Below are 25,574 nucleotides of genomic sequence, written 5' to 3'. Positions count from 1 at the left end.
TGGACAACACGATGAACCATATCCTTCAAACTAAGAAAGAAAATTTCATAGACTAAAAGATCAACAAAACCAATGGACACATTTGAATTTCTCTGCAGTGAACGTTAACAACCAACAAGAAGCAAGAAACAACAGGAGCCACCAATCGCCAGCAGGTAACAATAATTTAGTTAACCTATCCAACCACACCTTAAACAAAGATGAACTCTCGCTACTCAGCAAAGGTCTAAACTTTGCAATAGCACCCAGATCGATGAACAAACTGGTTTTATTTGTAATACTGAAAGAGGCTTAAGATTCATCCCAAATACCATAGCAGATAAAATACGTTTAGAAACCGCCAACATTTCAAATATAAATTATAAGAAAACAATAAAAAGCAACTTAACGAAACACGAATTAATAGCGGCGAAATCACTAAAATCAAATCCGAACATCATAATAACTAGAGCCGATAAAGGAAGTGCCACCTTTATTCTAAACCGAACCACATATTTAGAAAACATGAATCTGCTAGTCTCGGACAATAGTACATACCAACTTGTTAACTATGACCCAACCAATAGAATGAAAACAGAGAAACTACTTAAATCAATTACTACATGGCCCAAAGATACTGTCAAAAAATTACTTCCGCACTATGCTCATTCCCCAAGGATTTAGGGTCTACCAATGATACACAAACAAAACACACCACTCCAGCCGATAGTCGAAGGTATAGACAGCCCGAATTATCACCTAGCCAAGAAATTAGCGGCAACACTCAAGGAGTTGGTAGGTTATTCTCCCTCCTATATCAGAGACACACAACACTTCATAAACATAATCAAAGACATTACATTAGATAAAGAAGATTTATTAGTCAGTTTTTTGATGTCTCTGCCCTCTTTACGAATGTCGCAATCAATGACAATTCTTCTTTTACAGAACAAATTCCCTCCAGATATCACAGAGCTCTTTGCGCATGTATTACGTTCTGGTTATTTTGTATGGGAAAACGCTTTCTACCTACAAAAAGAAGGCACAGCCATAAGCTCACCATTATCCCCCCACCATTGCTAACTTTTATATGGAACATTTTGAGCAATTCTGCTGTAGATTCCTCTCCTTTAAAATCCAAAGTTGATCATGTTTTTGCAATCTGGCCCCATGGCCACCAGACACTTTGCTTAGCCACCTAAACAAACAACACAAATGCATACAGTTCACAATTGAGATTCAAAAACAGAACACACTTTTGTGAAGGGTGATATTCCTGGTTGGTACTAGGAATCTACACATACAAGAATTCTTCTTGTGGTTGTCATTTCTTGGTCTTCTAATTCAGAGTTAATCCTCTCAAAGGTGACATCAAGGAGGTCTCACTATGATATTACTCCTCAAGAAAATTCAGACTTTAGTGGAAGGGAGTTAGCATGACTGGTACCCCCCAAAATGATGTTCCATGAAGTTCTTCCTATTGTGTTTGGAAAGGAAGTTTCAATGAGAATTATTTAAATTAAGGAGATAATGAAATAATGTTACATCGCCGAAGTGAAGTCTATTGGCTCTTTATATTTAAGTAATTCAATGAGAATGTCTCTTGAACAGAGTTTTTTTCCTTTTCTTTTTCTAGAGATTTTGGGATTTGCAAACCTCTCTAAACCATCCTGAATAAAGAAGAGTGACACTTTTGCCATAAAATGTTTGCTAGTCAAAGTATAATAAAAAAAGATGGTATATTTATATGAGTTTCTAACATTTTTTTACTTTTTATTTTTTCTGTCAGCTGATGTGAAAATAGTTTCTGTATTGGGTTGGAGTTTGCTGACGGTCCTGATAAATTTGAGGATGAAAGACATTTTCAAAAGGAGGGAGAATTCAGTGGTAGGCTCCTCACTCACCATTCTCAGACTGCACTCAGAAGCGGAATGCTACAGCACCAGCACCACAGCAAGTCTTGGATCCTGGAGTCCATGGATCCAAAAAGAATGGTATTGTAGGAAGAAGATTTGCTGATGCAATATCATTGAATCTTGCAGAGAAGCCTAATAACCCTAACAAGGGGAAAAAGCGGTGGAAACTAACATGATTCCTCTTTCTGAATATCCAGGAATTGCACTGCAAAACAACCATACAGCAAGGTGTTTGACTATAGTGATTATGGTCTGTAAAACAAAACAGTAAAAAAGACTCAGGAGAGGTAGAATGAAGAATATGAGAGGAAAAGAATAGACAAAGATGAAAGAGGCCAGTAACATCACTGGGAGGTCCTCTCCACAATTAACAGGTTTTGCACATGAAGGGAAAGGTGACAGTTAGTTATGAATTCACAAATGAAAGCTACAATATACTTATATATATATATATATATATATATATATATATATATATTTTTTTTTTTTTTTATTAAGATAGTAACAATAAGCCATCATATATTTATATATTTCAGTTAGCAAAGTGTTTATGTGAATAAAGAATTATTTTTTTTATTAAAACAATACAATTAATCAAGCATAGTGAAGTGTTAAATTGAATAAAGAAGCATAATAGATGAAACAGTGAAATGTATATTATCTTTTAATAATTATTAAAAGTTTATTTTATTTTCTAGGCAGAAGTGCAGAAGATAATGTTTTCTAATTTTATCAATGTCGTTCACAACACCACCAGATCATCATAGAGTAAAAGACTCAAAGATGATTTCTTTAACTTTATTCAGAGCCAGAAGGATAACAGCAGATTTAGCATATAATAACAGGGAATATTAACCAATAATGAAGCAAAAATAGTGAGTAAAAAAAAAAATATAAAAAAAAAAGGGGGAAAATGGCAAAGATGATTTCTTCCAAGAAGAGATTAAAATACTGAGGGGAAAAAAAGAGATCAGAAAGGGATTAAAAATCAGAAAGGTATAGATCAACCTGCAAAGAAAAAAGAATAACCATATCTAAACGAAATAAAACGTTATTTTTATAGATTAAATGTACTTTAAATAGGAATCTAAACTCTTCTGTATATTATGTGATTTAAGCATATTTCAGAAAATTTTGAAATGAGCAGCATAATGACTTAAACTTACCTTCAATTGCAATTTCCTTTGTGTTCCACAGTTTTTTGAATCGAGTTAGGTGCTCTTTCTGTCGTATAGATATTACATAATTCTGAAAGTCAAATTCTTCAGTATAAAATTTCAACAACCCAAGCCATAATTCACCTGGACTTTCTTTATTCTTATGGTAATCTGGCCACACAGAAGGCTGAATAAAGGTACAGCATTTAAAATAATGAATATTATGTTTTATGTAATATTATGGAATTATGATAATAATAAAAGCAGTCAGAAGACATCAACACTACTGCATATGAAGAATTATTAAAATTATTTAGAGCATCTAGATATATTGGTAATTGCTAATGATTTCAACTTTCCTGCACAGAAGAAGATGAACAACATAGTTGGCATATCCAGTTGATCCTTGAACAGCATGGGGGGTTAGGCTGATCCCCTGTGTAGTTGAAAATCCATGTATAACTTTTGGCTTTGCAAAATCTTAACTATTATTATTATTATTGTTGTTCCGGGCAACTCCAAGGAGTTGACAGACTCATCGAGGGAGACCCTAACATCATGTCAAGAACAACTATTCGACATTCACACAGTATCAATCATACCTTGCCTTGAACTCATTCACGGTCGTAGCACCCACAACAGACTCTGGAAGCTTATTCCACTCATTCACTACTCTCCAAGTAAAAAACCTAGCTCTAACACCCTTGTCAACCACGCTCTTGCCCAGCTTCCATTCATGACCCCTAGTCCTCCCACCACCAGTCATATTTTCAAAAATGTCTTCTGGATCAATCTTATAGAAACCCTTCAGTAATTTGAATGTCTCAATCATATCACCCCTCCTTTGCCTGTCGACCAATTTCTGCAATCTGCAACCAACAAATCTTCAACCTATTCTCATAAGGTTCATTCCACAGACCTGCTATCATCTTGGTCACTCGTCTCTGGATCCTCTCCACTTCCTCCCCATCACAAAGAAACCCTGGTGCCCATAACTGGGCACAGTAGTCCAGATGGGGTCTTATCAAGGCTCAATACAGAGGAACAACAACTTGTTCGTCTCTGCATGTTAAAGCATTTTTCAGAAGCCAAGTGATTTGGTGAGCTGTTTTAGTCACTTTTGCAATGTGCCCCCTAAACTTCAATTCCCTATCCACCAACACTCCCAAATCCCTGGCCTCATCAATCTCCTGGAGTACGGTTCCACCAATGTGATATACTGCTGCTATTGTTTTCGCCCCAAAGTGCATAATCTTACACTTTGGCACATTAAATTGGCATCCATTTTTCCTAGCCCAGTCCTCCAAACTATCCAAATCATCCTGTAAAATTTTGACATCCTGTGCACTCGTAATTGCTCTACCCAACTTTGCATCATCAGCAAACAAGTGAATACTTCCTCTCAAATCCTTTCCTATATCATTGATGAACAAACTGAAAAGCAGTGGTCTAAGAACAGAGCCCTGTGGCACTCCACTAGTCACAAGCTGTCATTTAGACTCCACTTCTGAATAAACCACTCTCTGGTATCTCTCCTTCAACCACCCTCCTATCCATCTCACCAACCCTATATCTATCCCCATCTGCTCCAGTTTACTGATTAGGGTTCTATGTGGTATCCTATCAAAAGCCTTGGCAAGGTCCAGTAGTATTACTGTAAACCCATTACCCCTATCCAGTTCAGCCATCACTGTGTTATAAAACGTGAGTAAGTTACTGAGGCATGATCTACCATTCACAAAACCATGTTGTCCCCCATACAATATCCCATTTTCATCTATCCAATCCTGTATTCTTTCCTTGACTAATTTCTCTAGGACTTTGACAATGATTCCTGATATGCTAATCGGTCGGTAATTTACAACAGCAGTCTTGGAACCACCTTTATGCAGTGGAACTATTTTCCCCTCTTAACAACCCCCTCGGGACTAACCCAGACCCAAGACTCAAATTAAACAAAATGGTCAAGGGTACTGACAATTCTTTAGCTGCTTCTCGTACAACACGAGCTGGTATACCATCCAATCCCACAGATATGTTGACATTGAGGTTATGCAATGGACTACTCACCTCAACTTCATTCACCACAATTCCCGTATAATCTACTGGCACATTCGTTTCTGCAATGTCACCACTTGGATGATATATTCTTCAAAGTGCTCACTCAGTAACTCGACTATATCAACTGATTCAGTTACCTCCCTACCATCGGCATTCTTTAAAATAATTCTGCCATGTACATTTTTCCTTTTACTAGCTACATATCTAAAAAACTGTTTAGGATTCTCTTTAGCCTGCATGGCCAATGTTCTTTCGTAATCCTATTTTGCTTTTCTTATCACACTCGTTACCCTTCTGGCCTGCGCTTTATACCGTTCGTGTGCCTGCCAGTCACCTTTCTCCTTAAATTCCCTCCATAGTTGTTTCTTTTTTGCAGCTCAAGCTTAATGGTGTTATTCATCCATTTAACCCCTACTTGATTTATTATTCGGATTCTAGGTATACAGTCAGCCATTGCTTCACTTCTTAACTACCGCCTATGCACTATCGACTTCTAGTCCTTGCAGTTGTACATGCCATGGCACTGAACTAATCAAACTCCTAAGCTTGTCATACTTTCCAGCCCGATAATTCCACATGTACCCTGTCTTAATTGAAAATTCTACACCTTTAGCCACCTCCCAAGTCAAGACCCTATGATCACTCTCACCGATTGGTGGCAATGTGGTCATATTTGTTACAGCCAAATTCTCAGACTTGGTCAAGCACTCTCTGACCCCTAGTATTTTCCATTACATGCTGTCGCAGATAGTTATCCCTTAATAACGCATAAAATCCAATTCCTTCCTCCCCTGTGTCCTCTCCTCACTCCAATCAATGCGACCATAGTTGAAATCTCCCATAATAATCATCCTCCTTCCACTCACTTCTTCTATTTGTTTGTGCATACTGTCACCACCATCTTTTCCATCACCTGGTCTATAGCAGCACCCAATTGTATATTTAGTTTTGCTAGCCACAATCTCACACCAAATGGCCTCAAATGTGCTCTTTTCTCTAACCTGCAATTCAACTTCTATTCTCCTTGGCTGCAGCTCATCAGCATATTAATAGCCTACTGTTGAGTGGAAGCCTTACCAATAACGTAAACAGTCAATTAACACATATTTTCTATTATTTTATATGTATTATATACTGTATTCTTATAATAAAGTAAGATAGGAAAAAGAAAATGTTATTAAGAAAGTCATAAGGAAGAGAGAATACGTTTACAGTACTGTACTGTATTTATCGATACCGTAAGTTTGCATCATCTGTTTATAAGATGAATTGTCTGTCTGTCAGTACCTACATCAATATTGTCTTATATGATACAAAACACTATAGATGTTATACATATTACTAACACTAGAAATAAAAAATGAAAAGATAATGTGAAAAAGAAAATCATATTTATTTATAGGTATAATGGTTCATGTACTGATAATGAAGCAGCAGCAATATGATTGCCTTATAGTAGCCTAGTGCAGTGTTTCTCAACCTGTGGTCTGCGACGATGTGACAGGTGGTCCGCAGGCAGACTTAAATTAATTAAATAAATATATATTTTTTAATTATCTAAACAAATTAAAATTGAATAAGTAAGTAAAATAAATTTAGTTTAATCCTTTATCCAAGTGTGAGCAAACAAAGTTTGCGCCTGAAAGTATCTTCAGGACTGGGTTAAGGTGGTACACACCAGGGGTTAAGGGTGTGTACCACCTTAACCCAGTCCTGAAGATACTTTCAGGCGCAAACTTTGTTTGCTCACACTTGGATAAAGGATTAAACTAAATTTATTATACTCTAACCAAGTGGAAAATAAACTTTCAACAAGTAAGTAAAAATTATTGAAATCCAATGGAGACTTAAAAAACAACAACAAATATCGTCAGAATGTTCACAGGCGGAAGCAATAAAACTATATTGTTGTTCACTTCACCCTTTTTATTATTCGTCATTCTGCCACTAAATTTGTAGCGGAGGAATGACAATAATAAAAGAGGGGTGAAGTGAACAATAATATGGTTTTATTGTTTCTGCCTCCCTTGTTGTTTTGTCAGATTTGAAGTGAACATGTGTTATCCACATTTCAACCAATGGCTTGTTGTTTACTGATTTTTATTATTGAAGGTTTCCCTCCTTCAACCAAGGCTCAATATATCTTGAGAAGTGCTAAGTGATACTTGGATAAGTTGTGTCCTGAGTTAACCACAGTATTACTGTGTTTCCCCGAAAATAAGACCGGGTCTTATATTAATTTTTGATCCAAGACACGCATTAGGGCTTATTTTCAGGGGATGTCTTATTTTTTCATGTATAACAATCTATATTTATTTATTTATTCATGTACAAAAATATACATTTATTCAAAATTATAATTTATATTATCATTTATTTTAAGTATTAATATCAATAATTTTATTTATTTATATTTAATTATATAACAATATTATTATTTTTTAATTCAATACGTCCATCGTGTGTTGCAATGGATGTACTAAATGCGTCCATCTGGATGACGATCTTAATTGGGACTTATTTTTGGGGTAGGGATTATATAATGAGCATTCTAAAAAATCATGCTAGGGCTTATTTCGAGGAAATACGGTATATATTAATTTATTTTTCAGAAACGTTTTTTAATAATGGAAATGTGGCTTAGAACTAGGACTTTGAAAAGAAGGGCAAATGAAACAGGTGATGCTAACCCTAATTGTGATACAAGTGTTGTAATGGCGAGTAAATCTGATACTATTAAAGAAGAAGAAACAGCAGTTCAAAGAAAAAATAAGTAGGAAATATAAGAGTTAATATTTGGAATTCAGTTTACTTGGTGTAGAGATGAAAGTGAACCGAAACCTCAATGTGTTTTATGTTATGAAGTGTTGTCGAACCAGTGCATGAAACCGGCGAAACTACAACGACATTTAGAAACTAAACATTGTGATGTGAAAAGTAAGCCAAATGAATTTTTTCAGCGATACTTAGGGACATTAAATCATGGGAAAGATATAGTTTCTGTCATGGGTTCCATTAATAGCAAGGCACTGGAAACATCCTATCTCTTAAGTTTGCGCATAGCGAAAACAGAGAAATCTCATTCTATCGCGGAAAATTTGCTACTTCCAGCTATAAAAGATGTGGTAAAAATGATGTTTGGCAACAAGTTACTAAAAGATGTTGATTGACTCTCTTTCAAATGACACTGTCGGTTGCAGAATTGATGATATGGAAGGTGACGTAGAATCTCAGTTAATTGAAACAGTTAAAAAGAGCCCTTATTATGCATTACAAATAGACGAGAATGCCTTAGGTTACAAGTGATGCACAGTTAATATGCTACGTAAGATATGCGCATGATAACAACATTCATGATGATATTCTGTTTTGTAGAACTTTGCCATCCCGAATAACTGGAGAAATATTTCACACTCTCAATAATTACATAATACACAAAGGAATCCAGTGGGAAAAATGTATAGGCTTCTGTTCGGATGGAGCTCATGCCCTTAAAGGCAGGCATAGTAGGGTTAATTCTATGTTCAAGGAAGTAGCTCTGGATATGAATTGGGTACATTGTTTCATACATAGGGAAGTGTTAGCCTCCAAAGGAATGCCACCAGAATTTAAAATTGTGCTACATAATGCTGTAAAGCTAGTTAATTTTATTATGAAGTTTTATTATTTGTATGAATGTAATTCTGATTTTGCATCATTCCTTGTTGACAAAACATAGTAATCAACACAATCCTATCTTTCAGACATTTTTTCGAAATTAAATGAACTAAATCTCTCCCTTCAGGGAAATTCTTTAACTGTTCTTGATGCCTACGACAAAATAAAGGCATTAAGAAAAAATTGGTTTTATGGATTAATTATGTAAAAGACAGACAATTTGCACCCTTTCCAACACAGGAATCCTTTTTAGTAGAAAATTATATTTTTGTTGATTCTAAGTTTCTGGAAAGGGTTTGTGACCACCTCAAAAGTCTGAAACAAAATTTTGAAACATATTTTCCAAATAACTTTTATAAGAAATTTCTGTCGGTTCGCGATCCATTTCAGGCTTGCAGTCACGAGAACGACCTTTCGTTATCGAAAATAAGAACAGTTAATTGAGCTTTCAAGTGACAGTGGACTTAAAATGCAATTCCGCAATCTTAGTTTGGCTCGATTTTAGATCTCGCCTTCAGTGAGAAGTGAATATTTCCCAAATTATCTGAAGAAGCATTGAAAATCATCATACAGTTCTCTACAACCTATCTTTGTGAGAAAGGATTTTCATTGCTCCTTCAAATAAAAACAAAATACAGAAATCGCCTTCGTGTGTGTGTGCGCGCGCGCCGATCTTCAACATAATTTGACCAATATTGAGCCAGATATCCAGCAACTCTGCAAGGGCCAAGAAGCTCAACCATTTCATTAAAAGTGTGTAGTAGCATAATTAGTCATTATTAATAATATGAAGAGCCAAAGGCTTCAATTCGGCGACATATAAACTTATTTAAGTTAAGGGTATATGCAAGTTCTGTTCGCTACAAGCTTGGTATTTCTAGGTCTACCTACTCACTGATGAGACCTCAATAAAGGCTGATACTGGTCTGGGTAGTGACCTTCTCTCACTCATAATGTAGAACAGTAATACAGCTCCTAGGAGCTGGGTTTCACATTATTGGGAAATATCAAGAATAGTGATTGGAGCTTGCTCCACCCTCACCATGAGTTGCCTCAGTGTTGCACTCCCTGAAGGGTCAGTTGTAACACTATCCAGGTATATGCTTACGCTTGGACTCGCCGAACTTTATATATTTACTATATTCGGCACGAAATTCTGAGTTTCTTATTCGGCTATGAAACAATATGGGATGTAATATCCCTTAACTTAAATAATTAGTCATATTATTTATTTGTTTAATAAAAATTAAAACTTTGTTCGATGATGATACACTTTTAATTGTTTACTTCCAAATTAATTAATTATCTTTCCATATGTATTCAAAACATGCTTTTAGATTTATTATGTCATAAATGGCACAGTTTTTCCGAAATGTTCGTAATTCCTATTTAGGTTTTTAAAATAATTACGAAAAGTCAAAACGACGTATAGGAAAATAAATTATAAACACTATGCTTATTTTTGAAGTAAAACTTTAATTCCATCATTCTAAAATGTTATTTATCTTGCTTTTCTGTTTGAAAATCGTCGATGACATTGTAGAAATCTATTTCATCACTCAGTTGCTGTTTTATAGACAGTGAGGCAAGATTTCTTAAATGCCAAAAAAGTGCCACCCGGGACAGATTGCCTCCCCCCAACTCCCCCCAGCTACGTCTCCATAACTTAGTGGTCCATAGAATTGTTGAGAAACGCTGTCCTAGTGTAATCGAAATGATTACTTCACAGTAGCCTAGCCCATATGCTAATGAATGAATGGTTATAAAATTTTTATTTTATGCTAATTAATTAATAATTGTTAATTTTATGCAGTTATGATTTAATACTACATCTTTACATCTGTTTACATTTCTCTCAACTGTGAATGGCACCATGTACAGTCTGTACGTATTAGTGTGCATAAGTTATTATTATTATCATTACCCAAGACTCATGGAGTCAAAGACTCATCTGGGAGGTCCTTTCATCATACACACAGCTCATCATACTGTGCTTTAAACACACTCAAATTCTCTGCAGACACCACACTCTCAGGCAAGGCATTCCAATCATTCACAACTCTGCATGAAAAAACCTGCTTTTCGCTCCCCTCATCACATCTTCTTTATACAGTTTCCAGGGGATGACCTCTGGTTCTCCTCTGATCTCCCACTGTTTTCTGTAGAACCTCTCCAACATTGCTCCTATAAACAATCCCTTACTAACTTGTAGGTCTCTATCATATCTCCCCTCTTCTTCCTATCCACCAGACTCTGCAAACTGCAAACCTTACATTTTGCAACACTGAGCTCACATCTCTATTCCTGTGCCCAGTCACTCAATTTATTCAAGTCTTCTTGTACGCCAACAACATCCTCTCTACTCTTCATGGTTCATCCCAACTTCGCATCATCTGCAAACAATTGAATATCTCCATCCAAATCTTCACCAATATCATTAATATACAAGTTAAACAGTAATGGCCCTAAAACAGATCCCTGAGACACACCACTAGTGACTTTCCTTTTCCTTGATATTGCTCCCCATACACAACTTGCTGATACCTATCAGATATCAGATAGCCAGTCTCCAATCCAATGCACCAATGTAATATCCAACCCCATCCGCTCTAGTTTGACTATCAACTTATCATGCGGTAATCTATCAAAAGCATTTGCAAAATCTAAGTATATTACTATGTGTCCTTCTCCTCTGTCCAAGGAAGCAGTCATCTTATTGTAATAAGTAAGTAGATTACTGAAACATGACCTCCCTTTAGTAAATCATGCTGTCCATCAGAGATAATACAATTGTTGTCCATCCAATTCTGGATCTTAGTTCTCACAAGCTTTTCCAACAACTTAACCACAACACCTGACACATAGATAGGCCTATAGTTTGATGTTTGAGTTCTTATGAAGTGGCACAATCTTGCCCTCCTTCCACTATTTAGGAACTTGACCCAGTGCAAGAGTCGTATTAAAAAAATTCATCAGACAGGCGTCAACTCCCTAGCACATTGCTTCAGAACACGTGGTGATATATTATCAAGCCCCACAGCCTTATTAACATCTAGTTTTCGCAACTCCCCATACACCTCTTTCTCACTTACAGTCAGTCTCTCCTCCCCATCATCTACTGCTCTCAATCTCTCCATGACGTCACATTCACAAGATTGAAAGACCTTAATGAACTGTTCATTAAGTATCTCCACTACATTTTCTGCAACAGCTGTCTTTATACCATTTTCTCCAATCAATGTCATCCTTCCATAATCATTCTTTCTTTTGCTGGCTACATATCGAAAGAACTCCTTAGGATTCTTTTTGGCTTCATTAACTAACTGCTGTTCATACCTCACTTTTGCTACCCTTACCAACCAAGTCACCTGCCTTGCCTGGTCTTTGTAATCTTCATGGAATTGGTTATTTCCACTTCTATTATGCTGCCTCCATAATGCCCTTTTTCTCTGTATCACATGCTTAATCTCTTTATTCATCCATTTTGATACATTTTAACTTTTATAATAGATTTGTGTATATTTTATGCATTCATAACAAACCTAACTTTCTCTTAATTTTTTCTATATTTCTAGGTTATGTGGTTCATTTGTGAGTTTTTTTTAAATTGTTTGAAATCTCCAAAAAGTGTTTCAATATATTTATTGAAAAAAATCAGAGTATAAGTGGACCCCCATAGTTCAAACTTGTGTTGTTCAAGGGTGAACTGTACATAATTATTAATTATAATTATTAACAACAATTATAACACTATTAACATTATTAACAACAATTATAATGTTATAATAATGATTATAATGTTAATGATTATAATGTTATAATCATTAACATTACGTTAATGATTATAACATTATAAACATAACATTATAATCATTAATGTAACAATTATACAAGGTAACATAATAATTATAATTATTATGTTACCTTGTAATTATATTACCAAGGTAACATAATAATTATAAATATTATCTTACAAAGGTAATCACTGATACCTCAAAGTCTGAAACTCAACAGTTTAAGGCACAAAAGAGTAAGCAACACACTGCAAAAACATAACATTAAGGGTACATTTAAACCACTAATGAAAATAAAAAATATAGTCAGCTCTTCTAAAGATCCCTTTTCTTTCCTTGCTCATTCAGGTGTATACCAGATCTACAGCACCAGTAACTTAATCTACTAATCATACTCTAAAGGGCATAAACAAGACATCAAGAATCTCAGTTACAGAAAAGTAGGCCTTTCTGAACATGAACTTGAAATGCACCAGATTGACTGGAAAGGCACCCAATCCTTACATGAGACCAAAATATGGTAAGTATGTAAATTAAAGGAAGCCTGTGAAATGTTTATCAACCAACCAAATCTCAACAAAAATTCCCAAGGATTTGGATAGCTCATCTACAACCTACAGAGCACCTGAAAAAAGAAAACAGATTTAAATGAATAACAATAGATTATAGTTTCAGAAATAGAAATTTAAAATAACAGGACTATAGGCAACTAGTAATTCCTGATGTAGTTTTATTAATGTAATTATGGATTTTTATTTAATTTTATTTTAGTTTATTTATTATTACTTTTTTCACCAGTGGTCAGGCTATAGTCAGCAGTTGACCTAAACAGTTATTCTTAGCCCAATGTAGCATGTATCAAGGCAGATTGTGATCATGTGTGTGTGTGTATTCCTGAACACGACCTTGATATAAAGATCGAAACGTCGATCTGTATTTTAATTTAATTAAAGTAAGTGTTCCAACATGGTAATGTGTGTGTGTGTGTGTGTCTCTATAATTATTGATAATGGTTCCAAGAATGATTCCAACTATATTTTTTTGCATGTTATTGGGCTTGCAAAAGACTGTAAAGATAAACAGCATCTATATTAACAACTTTCAGTTTTGACCTTCATGTCAAAAGACTCATCACAAGACTAAACTTGTACTACCACATTTTATCGTATTTTCCGCTCAAATTAATCAATAAACGAAAATCACAACAGCAATAAAGTAAGGAGGTAGTAAAGTAAAAAAGCAAGGAAGCGATTACTTCTGCACGATCCATAAGTACTTATAATGTATCAAGTCAGTTACCTTTTTAATTAAACATCAGCCATGGGCAGGCACCCACTATGCCTACTGTGTGAAGCAAAGGTGGTGGCAACAAATGCCAATGAAAGAAGAGTACCTAGTGTCTTGCCAGCATGACATTGTCGATCATCAACCAACCTAATGATAATATTTCTCCTCCAAAATTCGAATGTTGGAAGCTAAACTTGAACTACTAAATGATCAGCACTGCAACGTGCAGGTACACAATTGCCTGGCCAATGAACACCGCAATCTAACTGCATCAATAGTACACAACTTGATTGAGGCTGAAAACATGAAATTCAATGCCGTGATTCTGAACTTTCCAAAGCAAAGTGGCGAACCACTAAAACATGATATCAGCAAATTAGCAGGAGAATGAAACTTTGATTCTAGAAATATCATCAGGTGCCATCATTTTGGACTCACAAATAAAGGATGGAACGAATTTTCCAAGCCTTGTGAAAGTGACTTGTGACATATTAACAAGCACATCTAAACTAATAACAATGATTAATAACAAGTTTAACGACACTTGCTTCAATAGCACATACAAGGTTGATCTGACTTAACTTTCACCCAGAAAGAGCAGGGATGTCAATTTCAAAAACCTTGAAGAAAAATGCCAAAATTGAGACAGCAGTTGGGCTATAAACTACAAACAAGGAAAACTAGTGCAGAAATCAAGTGATGCCACTAGTAGCTGCATACTAGTCTCCACACCATGGAGACCAGTATGCAGACACTACACAGGAAACATGCAAGACCCTTGTGGTCAAATATATGTCCCACATAGCCTTGCATATCCACTTAACTAACCTCTGACCTGAAGTCCAACCTTAATAGTGTCCACTGCCATCTCATGGTCTACTAAACCTTACCCACTTTTATCAGCATAAACTCAAATTTCACCCCCATCACTATTCATCTCAAACTCTTTCACTCCTTTCAGCTTAAGGGTGGCATCTGCACATATATCTGCTCTGACATGCCTTGCCAGAGAGCACCCAACCTAGAATTGCCAAACTTTGACCTTCTTTGGTTGAAAATCTCCCTTACCCACTTAGTCAAATTCATTTGCTGTCTCTATCACCCCCCCCCCCCAATGCCACCAAGCACTCTGAGCTCTTTAATTTTCTCTCCTTAAAATATGATTTTCTCCAGTCATACTTCCCTAACAGTGAAATCATCTTCCTTGGAGATTTTAATGTCCACAACATCAATTAGCTTTTCTTCAACAGTTGTACAGATCTAGAAGGCAGAGACACTGAAATATTTGCCATCAAACAAAGACCTTACACAAATTGTTTACATGCCAACCAGAATACCAGATAATCCTAACCACTCCCCAAACACTCCAGATCTCTTCTTCACCAGTGACCCTGCCAAATCCACAGTGAATGTACTGGGCCTCCTAGGTAACTCTCACAACAAACTAGTGCTTGTCTCCTCCTCTATGCAACAATGCTTATACAGCCATTCCCATACATGAGTAGTTTGGCATTATAACAGTGCCAAGTGGGGGCAGCCTCTGTGATTCTATGCCTATTCCCACGGTTGGACTATTCTTTCCAGCTTTCCAACTCTAACATATACACTACTCTGAACTTCCATCCTCTAACTAAGCCCTGGTTCTTCAAAAGATGTGATAAGGTTGTACAAATAAAAAATCAAGCATACCACAAACTTATACCAAGAACTCCAACTTCCTTTAGCGCTTATACTCAAGCCCAAAACAGTTGCAAGAAAACTATCAATGGTTCCAAAACAGAGTGAAAGAGCAAAAAAACAGTAACTTGTAGCCTGTCCAAACAGCAGGCCTAGTTTGGTCTCTTTCCAAACCATTTGGATGTAACTTTTGCCTAACACTATTCCACCCCCATCATAACCAGTTGGCTCTATTGCATCATTATTCACAGAAAATCCAATCTACTGGTTTCACATTTTGCCTCCAATGACCATGGTAAATGACATTTACCATGGTCAGTTATGCATTTGCCATGTATAACTGACCAGTCAATGTCCTACTACCGTATCAAATGCTGAATACACAATACCCCCTATATACATTCACCAAAAAGAGATCAGAAAAATATCGTCCAAATAAGACACAAAAAAGTCTCCTGGCCCTGATTGCATTTCTCCAATCCTCCTGAAGGTTGTGCAGTAGAACTGACTCCTATTCTATGTTGCCTGTATATACTCTCTTACTCCACTGGTATCTATCCTATAGCCTGGAAATTGGCCTATGTTCAACTAATTCTGAAGAAGGGTGACAAATCACTGTGATTAAACTACCATCCTATTTCACTCACCTCAGTCCTATCTAAAGCAATGGATTGAACCATCAATTCCCAGCTCCTACACTACCTCAAAGGCACTTAGCTAATAAACAACCACAAGTATAGATTATATTACTGTCAATCAACAGGAGATCTACTCACATATATCATCCATCTCTGGACAAATGCCATGGGGAAGTTTGGTGAATCTCAAGTGGTTGCACTTGATAAGTCCAAAGCTTTTGACTGGATCTGCACAAAGCCTTAGTCAGCAAACTCCCATCATTTTGTCTATCTCAGGACTTCTGCAGTTCAAGTGCCAGCTATCTGTCTGTTCACTATGTGTGATGGAGGGTGGTTCCTTATCTTCTCACCATTCGACTAATGTCAGGGTTATATCTCACCAGCCTTCTTCCTTTTATATATCAATGACCTAGATCAATTGACTTCTAACCCATAAATTACAGATGCCAAGAAATTGTATTCCTGGTTTCATCCCTTATCCAAGTGTAAGCAAAAAAGTTTGCACATGAAGTAACTTCACGACTGAGCTACTTGGATATAGAGGATAATGACTTCACATCAGTTGCCTTAGTATCCCATAATGCAACACATCTATCCTTATGGACATGTATAATGCTATACATTATGGGAAAAGCCGCCACCCAGACCAGTTTCGACCTTGATTGAGGTCTCATAAGTGGGAGCCAGACACAGAAGTAACACCAAGGTTGAAGAAATCCAGAGGTCATGTTTCAATATACAAGTAGTCAAAAGTACAAGTGTTCAAAAAGTATCACGCCTAATTACTAAAATACTCTAGATTAGAGATAGATATTGAAAGTTTAAAATATGACTTCTGCATATCTCAACCATTGATTGCCTCCTCAGTTTCTAAAAAACTAGGATTTCTCTTTCACTCAAGATGTTACTTCATCTCTAAACAGCTGTTAAACCTTATACAAATCACATATCTATCCCCCCCCCCCCCAAAGCTAATGAATGCTGCTCTCACATTTGGTTGGGCTGATAAATGCTTGACTCAATATTGAGCAGGTCGATTTGATTAATAACATATCTCTTACCAATTCACTCCTTCCACTTTCACACATGCATTTGGTTTCTGCAATATGTGTAGTCCATAAATATTTCAATGGCAAATGTTCATCTGAAATAAACCTTTCACAGTACACCTTGAAATTCATAGAACAAGTTTCTTTTCCTCCTCCTCCTTCATCCCTGCTACTTGTATTGTAGAACTGTCTTCCCCTTTATGTGTTTCTTGAGGAATACAATATATAGACATTTAAATCAAATGAAAATAAGTTTTTCCTTTCCCAACCCACTACCCATACATGGTACTAACATAGTATAGGTTGATTAACAAACTTCTTGTGTATGGGCTCAACATAAAAAATAAATAAATAAAAAGTCCCACCTGCAGTGATTAATAAATACATTTGCTTTTACACTTTTCTACTATTTAAACACTCATGTGTAAATATGTTTTGCATGAAAGTCTTTATTAAGCTGTGTGAAGTGTTATGATAAGGCATACACTCACTGACTGATTTCATCTATAACTGCATGAAATAGAGTATATGATTTTTTTTATCCAACACGCAGAATTTATATACTCTTGGAATAGCTGGATGTTTGGTCTGGATCTTTTATCTAAGTAATACATATTTTTTTAAAAACATCTGTTTAAAGCATCAGATATTTTGGAATGAATTCATTCCATCCTCATCAATAAAAAAATTAAATAGTTAGTTTGAAAAGAAGGGAAGAAGAGAGAATTAGTTAAGTGTTTAAGGAAAGTTCTGCGCATCAAAGATAATGTGCTTTGCTGTTGAATTCCTTTTGCCTAAACTCAAATTATGTGTAAAATGCATAAGATTTGTGACTATAAACTTAATTCATTCTTTAAGATAAAAATTTTCCATCCTTATGGAATGGATAATCCATCTATGTAATAGATTTCAGAAGGATCCTTAAATGGCATTCATACCTAAAACTACTTCTATGGATGAGCTTGATGTTCTTCAAAACTATATTCTGTACTGACACTGTGTTGAGTGAAATCAGACTTTATCAATTCACCAAACTAGATGTAGTCTTATTTTGCTTAAACTGATTTCTCCTGAGGGGAAAAAATCCCTCAAGCCTCCATAGCTCAGTCAGTATAGACAAAGCCCTGTGGTCAGAAAGTCCTGGGTTTCATTCCTGTAAGTGGCATGAGTAACCTTTATCTAGTCTCTTTTGACTAAAGGTGAGTTAGCCGGTCTCATATGGAGGTGGGGGGTTTCACCTGGAAACTCGGGTTTTTCATCCCCCAGAAGAGGCAAACTAGCCCCATGAACACACAGATTACAGGCATGACTATGTCCCAGCCATATGCCGGTCATGAGCCCGAATAAAATAGGGGGGTTGGGGAAAGCAATGGTGAACCACCCTGTAAAAATATTACCAGGAATACTTTGTGGGCAAAGCCTACAAAGTCATCTACGGTCATAAACGATTGAAAAGGAAAATCAGCAAACAAAATAAGAAAGTGTAACAAAAGTGAGGTTACACGTTCTTATTTTGGTCACAGTTTTGTATTAAGTGCCATGTGAGTATATTTATCAATATTTTGCCTCCAATTACTGAAGCATTCTCAAAGTTATAGCAATGACAATTACATCACAGAGATATGGAGAAGAGTACAAAATAGTCAAGCCAGTTCCCTGACTGAATCCTTTGAGTTCAGTGGATGGCTAGTTTTTACCTTTATTGTTATTATTGTCATACATTCATGGAGTGCAAACATGAATTATGACAGGTACTACAACACAAAGGGTAAATGACATTCATTGGCATGAAACACCACCACCCTGCTTACTAGAGGCCTTAGATGGCTAATGATATATTTGGTCTCCCGAGCAAGGGTCCTGGTTTCTCCCTTCGCCCACAGAATGAGTGATATCATTCAAGCCACCAATCATATTTAGAGACCCAAATCTTCCTCCATTTTGTGAGTACAGCTGTAAAATGATGCCACAGGCCAGATGTCATATTACATGGGCCTGAACTTGTCAGTAACTAGTCAGGTGATTTTACAGTAGCTGGTGCATAATCCCTGTCAAATTATGCTTGGATAGAGGGGGAGGGAGGGAGCCAAATAATGGTATGAAAAGGAACTGTCAATGAAATGTTATGGCAAGGAAGCTAGTTACTCTCTGTATGGGTTTCATGTCCAAGAGGTTAACTCCTTTCTATGCATGTCCCGACTCTCTTTTCAACTACTACTACTACTTCTTAATCAAAAAATGAAATATACATCAATGACAGCATCACTATGATTAAAAAACATAATAAAAATATAAAAACAAACTCCCTCAAAATCCAACTCCAATGGAAACTATAAAACAAACAAAATACATCAAAATCACTGCATGCAAATTCCATTCCCTTTCTACTTTTTTTTGTCAACATGTGTAGCCAGGTGAGTGGAATGCATTGCTTGAGTGCAGGTAGTGTAAATAACTTCAAAGCTCATTATGATAGACATGTTGCTGGTTGAGTGGGCCTCACACGATGAGTATGTTGAATCCATGAAGGTTACCAAATAATAATAATAAATACTAATAAAAACACCATCGCTAGAAGATAATTAGACTATACTTCCTATTCTTAACAGAAACCCAAAACTGCAGATACAATCTGCAATTTTGGGTTTCCTAGAGTCCATCTACTGTCTAAATTACACTACACGATTCCTTTATGATGCTTGCTGGAGAATGACAAACTTAGAATCCTCTGCTCTTAATACAGAGGAGATCAGAAGATGTTATAGTGTTTTCTACGTGTGTAGAGGCTTAAGTGCTGTGAGGACATCATGTTGGAGGCTTAATGGATTTTTTACAACACTCAAAAAGAATTAAAATAGAATTTAATACTTCCTATATTTCATCCTAGTCACTAGGACATCTATGGGGATTACAAAAACAATTAATGTAACATATACACAAATAACAAACAATACTAAGCCCAACCACGTGGGTGACACTAAAGTCCTATCTAGGTAGAGCGCCCTCTAAGGGCAGTAGTAGGTGGCCTGGAATGTAAGGTGGGAACTCTGGTGATAAGTGTTTCCCAAATCTTCGGAAGCTTAATGCAACCGTATTTATTGAGATTTGGTTGGTTTTTGAGAGCTGCTGCTGTTCTAAGAAAATTTATACTCAATTGATATGTATCCCATTTGAATGGAAGCTAGCACACACACACACATATATATATATATATATTTAACTATTCCCATAAAGGGATATAAAAGTCAGCTGTCCAACAATCGATTGATCACAATCACCTCAATCCTCTCCAAAATAATAAACACAGTTATTCTTAGAAGCAGCAGCAGCTCTCAAAAACCAACCAAATCTCAATAAATACGGTTGCATTAAGCTTCCGAAGATTTGGGAAACAGTCATCACCAGAGGTCCCACCTTACATTCCAGGCCGCCTACTACTGCCCTTAGAGGGCGCTCCACCTAGATAGGACTTTAGTGTCACCCACGTGGTTGGACTTAGTATTGTTTGTTATTTGTGTATATGTTACATTAATTGTTTTTGTAATCCCTGTAGATGTCCTAGTGACTAGGACGAAATATAGGAAGTATTAAATTCTATTTTAATTCTTTTTGAGTGTTGTAAAAAATCCATTAAGCTTCCAACATGATATAGTGTTTTCTGATTTTTCTAAATTCACAAAACACACTCTCTTCTTATCTGTAATGCTTGACTTATTGCAATCCAACTCGCCAAATGAAGTTGTGTATATAATGAAGGCAAAACTACTACCAGCAAATACAAATCTAACTTTGTCAAGGCCATTAGCAGAAAACTCATCTACTATGCAAATGAAAGTCATGATCTTTGGTCTCTTGGAAGCAAATTCTGTTTACCTGGACTTCTGCTTCTCTCATCCAGATTGTACCACTATTAAAGCACCCAGAGTCAAGTTCCTGGTATCGCTCTTCTTCTCACATTCCTGCAGAGATGACCAAAGCAAATCCTACTACTACATCAGAGGCATCCTGTAGTTTTCTTTTGCAACAGAAGAATACTAAATAACTTACACATTATCAAGTCTTCCATTCCAGTCTGATGGAATCTCTCCAATTGTACTCAAAAACTGGGCACCAGAACTAATATTTATCCGATATCATTTCTGCAGTCTTTTATACTCAATTGACATGTATCCCATTTGAATGGAAGCTAGCGCACACACACACACACACACACACGCACACACACACACACACACACATATATATATATATATATATATAATCAACTATTCCCATAAAGGGACATAAAAGTCAGCTGTCCAACAATCGATTGATCACAATCACCGCAATCCTCTCCAAAATAATAAACACAGTTATCAACAGTCAACTTCTCAATTAGAGATCCACCAGTTAATCAACAAACCATCAGTATAGATCATTAACTACAGAATAACATGTATGTCACAGCATATAACTTTTTTATTATGTAAATATTTCGTCTTATGTATCATAAGACATCATCAGTACAATTATAGAATAACAACAGAAATTTAATTCAAAAACAGTAGTGCATATGCTTAAATTTTTTTCATTACTAGCAACCAATCCACCAGGTCTGTAACAACACCCCACTATGTATTTAATCTTGTTAGACTCACATCAGATGGCTTCAAACTCACTGCCACATGAAAAACTGTTACTAGTATTGCAATCATAGGTCTCAACTCTAACTGTATTCAAGTCATCTGATATCATTAGCAGCACATTGCCCCCCCTCTCTTATCCTATCTATCCTTCCTAAAAATACTGTACCTTTTGCACTCGATGCCTAGTTAGCAGGTCTGCTTCTGACAGCCAGGTTTCACTAATGCCTACAATATGAGGCCTCAATATATTAATCAACGCAATAAACACTACTATTTTGTTTCTGAAACGCCTAGCATTTGAGTACAGACATAATAAATTGCCTAAATGGTCTTTTGTATACACTTCTCTGTGGTCTGCATGACACAATTCGAGAACTTGCAGATCTCTGTTCTTATCTAGTTCATTACTTATACAGACATCTTTACACATACTCAATAGATCTGAACTAGAATCATTCTCTCTTCATAATTATTTCCATAATGATAACCATTCCCATCATTAACACAGCTATCTAATATTGTCGCTTTTACACGCAGATTCTCACAAATACTCCCATCAGAATTCAGTTTCCTTGATATTCGATGTTAAGTCGTATATCATTTAATAATTTTTCAAGACTCCTGATGCCAAACGTATTCAATTGTAGGCCGTCCCTCTTATACAAATCCAATCTTCCCTCAAACTCACTCCATACATTCATAAACTCACATCCATTCCCTCTATACAGCCTATACATTGAATCATTTGCCATCATAACCTTTCTCTGTAATTCATTTCCCTCATATCTAGGTAATATACTAACTATTTTTACTTTCTCACTCTTTACTCACGCAATATATGTTGATTCACTTTTAAAATTAATACTTGTTAACTCGCTCTTTATCTAACAATAGAAGCATGAATTTGGACTTTAGGTCCTTGTGTTGTCACCATTACAATTTTTAAAATGATCCAACTGTTAACTACTGTGTTTTGTGCTCTGAAGAGGATGGATATAACAGCAGTGAAATATCAGCAAATAAGTTAAATAAATATTAATTAGTTTATTATTAAAATCATTAAATAAACTAAGTAGTCTCAGACAACTAAAACCTCCAACTCTTCAAGAAAAATATCATAGGTTGCCTATATCCCAACCCTTATATGGACCCCATACATGTCAATGTGCTTTCAGCCATATTATTTCTCTGCCTATCCAACAAGCTCTGAAGATGGTATTTTCTTAATCTTTCCTCATGTTCAAAGTTCCAGAAATCTGCTGTTATCTTAATCACTCTTCTTCTAGTTTCTTTCCAAATTGTCTTTGCAAAGAAACTAGAGGGCAATTGATTTCCTTTAAAATCAATTGACTAAATCTGTGCACTGCAGTCTAAATGTAGCCTATGCAAAACCTCGCGATATGGAGCTATAATCATCTTTTTATTCTAAGTCAGTGTTTTAATATTATTATTATTATTATTATTATTACGTGACACCTCCAGGGAGTCATCGTGGGGGGGCACACTGCTCTACTTTGCTAAATATATCTCATCCTCTCCACTACTACTTAATTCTTCAACTACGACACTACTATCATCAACGGCATCTATTGTCCATCATCACCAACAACAGTATTTTTTGTCTGTAAATTGTGTTCTGAAGGCTGATTTATCTGTACGCGGGATGAAAAACCCTGCTACCACTGTATGACATCGGCTAACTCACCTTCAATTGAAAAAGCCGATATAAGGATTCCCCTCATTACAACGAGAATCGAACCAAGTTCTTTTCCAATCAAAGGGCGAAATGTTCCGCTGTTCTTCCAACTGCACTACAGCAGCTATTGTTTTCACCATTATCATAATCAAATAATGATTATGCTTTTATTTCCATGTGTCAAATGCTTTTATTTGAAGCATTTGACACATATAGCATATAGTGGACATATAGCATTTGCTATATGCCAACATTCTTTTCACCACTGCAATATAAATCAGCTGTACTGTGCTCGCAATTCTCGTAATATTGTAAATCAATTCTTGTAAATCAGCTGTACTGTGCTCGCAATCCTCCGATCCCTCTCGTCCGTCCTAGGATGGATGAGAGGGATAGGAGGTTCATCTATTCAACTTCAAGTATTCTGACAACGACAGTTTACAGAAAACCCACTTTCACTGGACGTTATATTCTCAAACAATCTGCTCATCCTCCTTATCAAAAAACAGGAATCATAAAATGTTTAATCCAACAAGCTAGAACTAATTGTTCAACTCCTCATGAATTACAGAAAGAACTTTCAACTATCAAACACCACATGAAATTAAATGGCTTCTCCGAAAAGAGTATACAACATTTGTTCGATTCTTACAAGCCAATCCAAAACAACACAGATTCAATACGTCGAATTCGAATTCCTTATATTTCCGGGATTTCAGAACCAATTTCAAGAATTCTGAAGAAATATGATTTAACAGCCACTTATATACCTATTAACAAAATGTCCACCTATTTCCCCTCTTCTAAAGATAAATGCTCAACTATGTGTCTGCCCAGTGTGTATCAAATTCCTTGTAACCACAATCTGTCCTACTTTGGACAAATAGGACGCTCTATAGAAAAAAGAATTCAGGAACATCAATCATACATTCAGCACAACAAATCCGATAAGTCTGGATTGGCTCAGGAATAGAGACAAGCCACAACATCCTCTGGTCCAAGACTTGCGTCCTACACAGATGTCGCTATAAATTTGAACATTTATTTAAAGAAAGTGCTGACGCCTTACTTAAATGCCCTAACTTGAATCGAAATGACTGCTGCATATCTTTATCAAAAATATGGGGAAAGTTTAATCAGGATAACACATTAATATACAGTGTTGCCTTGGTTAACAACAGCCTCAGATAACGACTTACTTGGTTAACGATGAGTGGCTGTAAGAAAAAAATCTCTTGGTTAACTACTCTCGATTATGTGAACCTCTATCCGATCAATCGCACTCAGCCACGCACGAGAAGACATTGTCGAATAGAGAACAGCCACACGACATAGCTGTGAAGCTAAGATATGTTTGACCCATCATAGCCACCTGTTTACGTTTTCCGTTTATTGTTTCTTTTCTTGTAGTGTACTGTGCTTTATTTTAAAATTTGTGGTTATAAATGCATTTTATGATGAAAATGAGTATTTTAGCATTTATTTTTTATGTGTTGGTTCATACAGACAATAAATCGGCGGGTGCGTGTCAGTTTTCGTTCACCATCAAAAGAGAAAATCAAATCTCATCTGTATAATAATCGTTGTATCTATAAGCTGCTAATCAGTATATGTTATGGTAAATGCTGTATCTAATATCGTCACCTTACAAGCAAAATGCACTAAGTCAAAAATTGCAGGTTTCGAATTTAACTGTTAACTTTTATTTCAAAAAGTTTTTTTTTTGAACTTTTACTTTTATTTTCAGGGTGACGATATGTTCTTTGTATCCCTTGTCATAGTGTTGTATAATTTGTATTAATATCGTATTTTGCGTATCTTTTTTTTTTATAGAGTGAATTTTTTTACTTCTTCTACAGCTTCTTCCACTTAAGTGGGGTTGATAATGAGTCTCCTCCACACCTTCCTGTCTTGGGCTGTCACCACATCCAAGTTCTTCATCCTCAAGTCCTCTTCTACCAGCTCCCTCCATCTCTTCTTTGGCCGCCCACACTTCCGCCTTCCTTGCACATCCATCTGCATGACCCTTCTTCCCTCC

At 36.1% G+C, this 25,574-nt stretch overlaps 1 protein-coding gene across 3 annotated transcripts in view; it reads right to left on the bottom strand.

Annotated features, from left to right (window-relative positions):
• The window catches only part of LOC150092574 (terminal uridylyltransferase 4-like), a 583,753-nt gene that overhangs the window by 71,014 nt on the left and 487,165 nt on the right, over window positions 1-25,574 (bottom strand). For all 3 annotated transcript variants that reach the window (XM_090414413.1, XM_090414412.1, XM_090414414.1), the window contains exon 21: window positions 3,062-3,239. In XM_090414413.1, the coding sequence (XP_090270539.1) occupies window positions 3,062-3,239 (178 nt within the window). The remainder of the gene's footprint in view (window positions 1-3,061; window positions 3,240-25,574) is intronic.

This window comes from Typopeltis vanoorti, chromosome 25 (assembly GCF_054136105.1).
Source record: "Typopeltis vanoorti isolate ZY-2024b chromosome 25, IOZ_Tvanoo_1.0, whole genome shotgun sequence".
NCBI classification, from domain to species: Eukaryota; Metazoa; Arthropoda; class Arachnida; order Uropygi; family Thelyphonidae; genus Typopeltis; species Typopeltis vanoorti.
The sequence above is the reverse complement of the archived record's forward strand: the minus strand, read 5'-3'. Positions and strand labels throughout refer to the sequence as shown.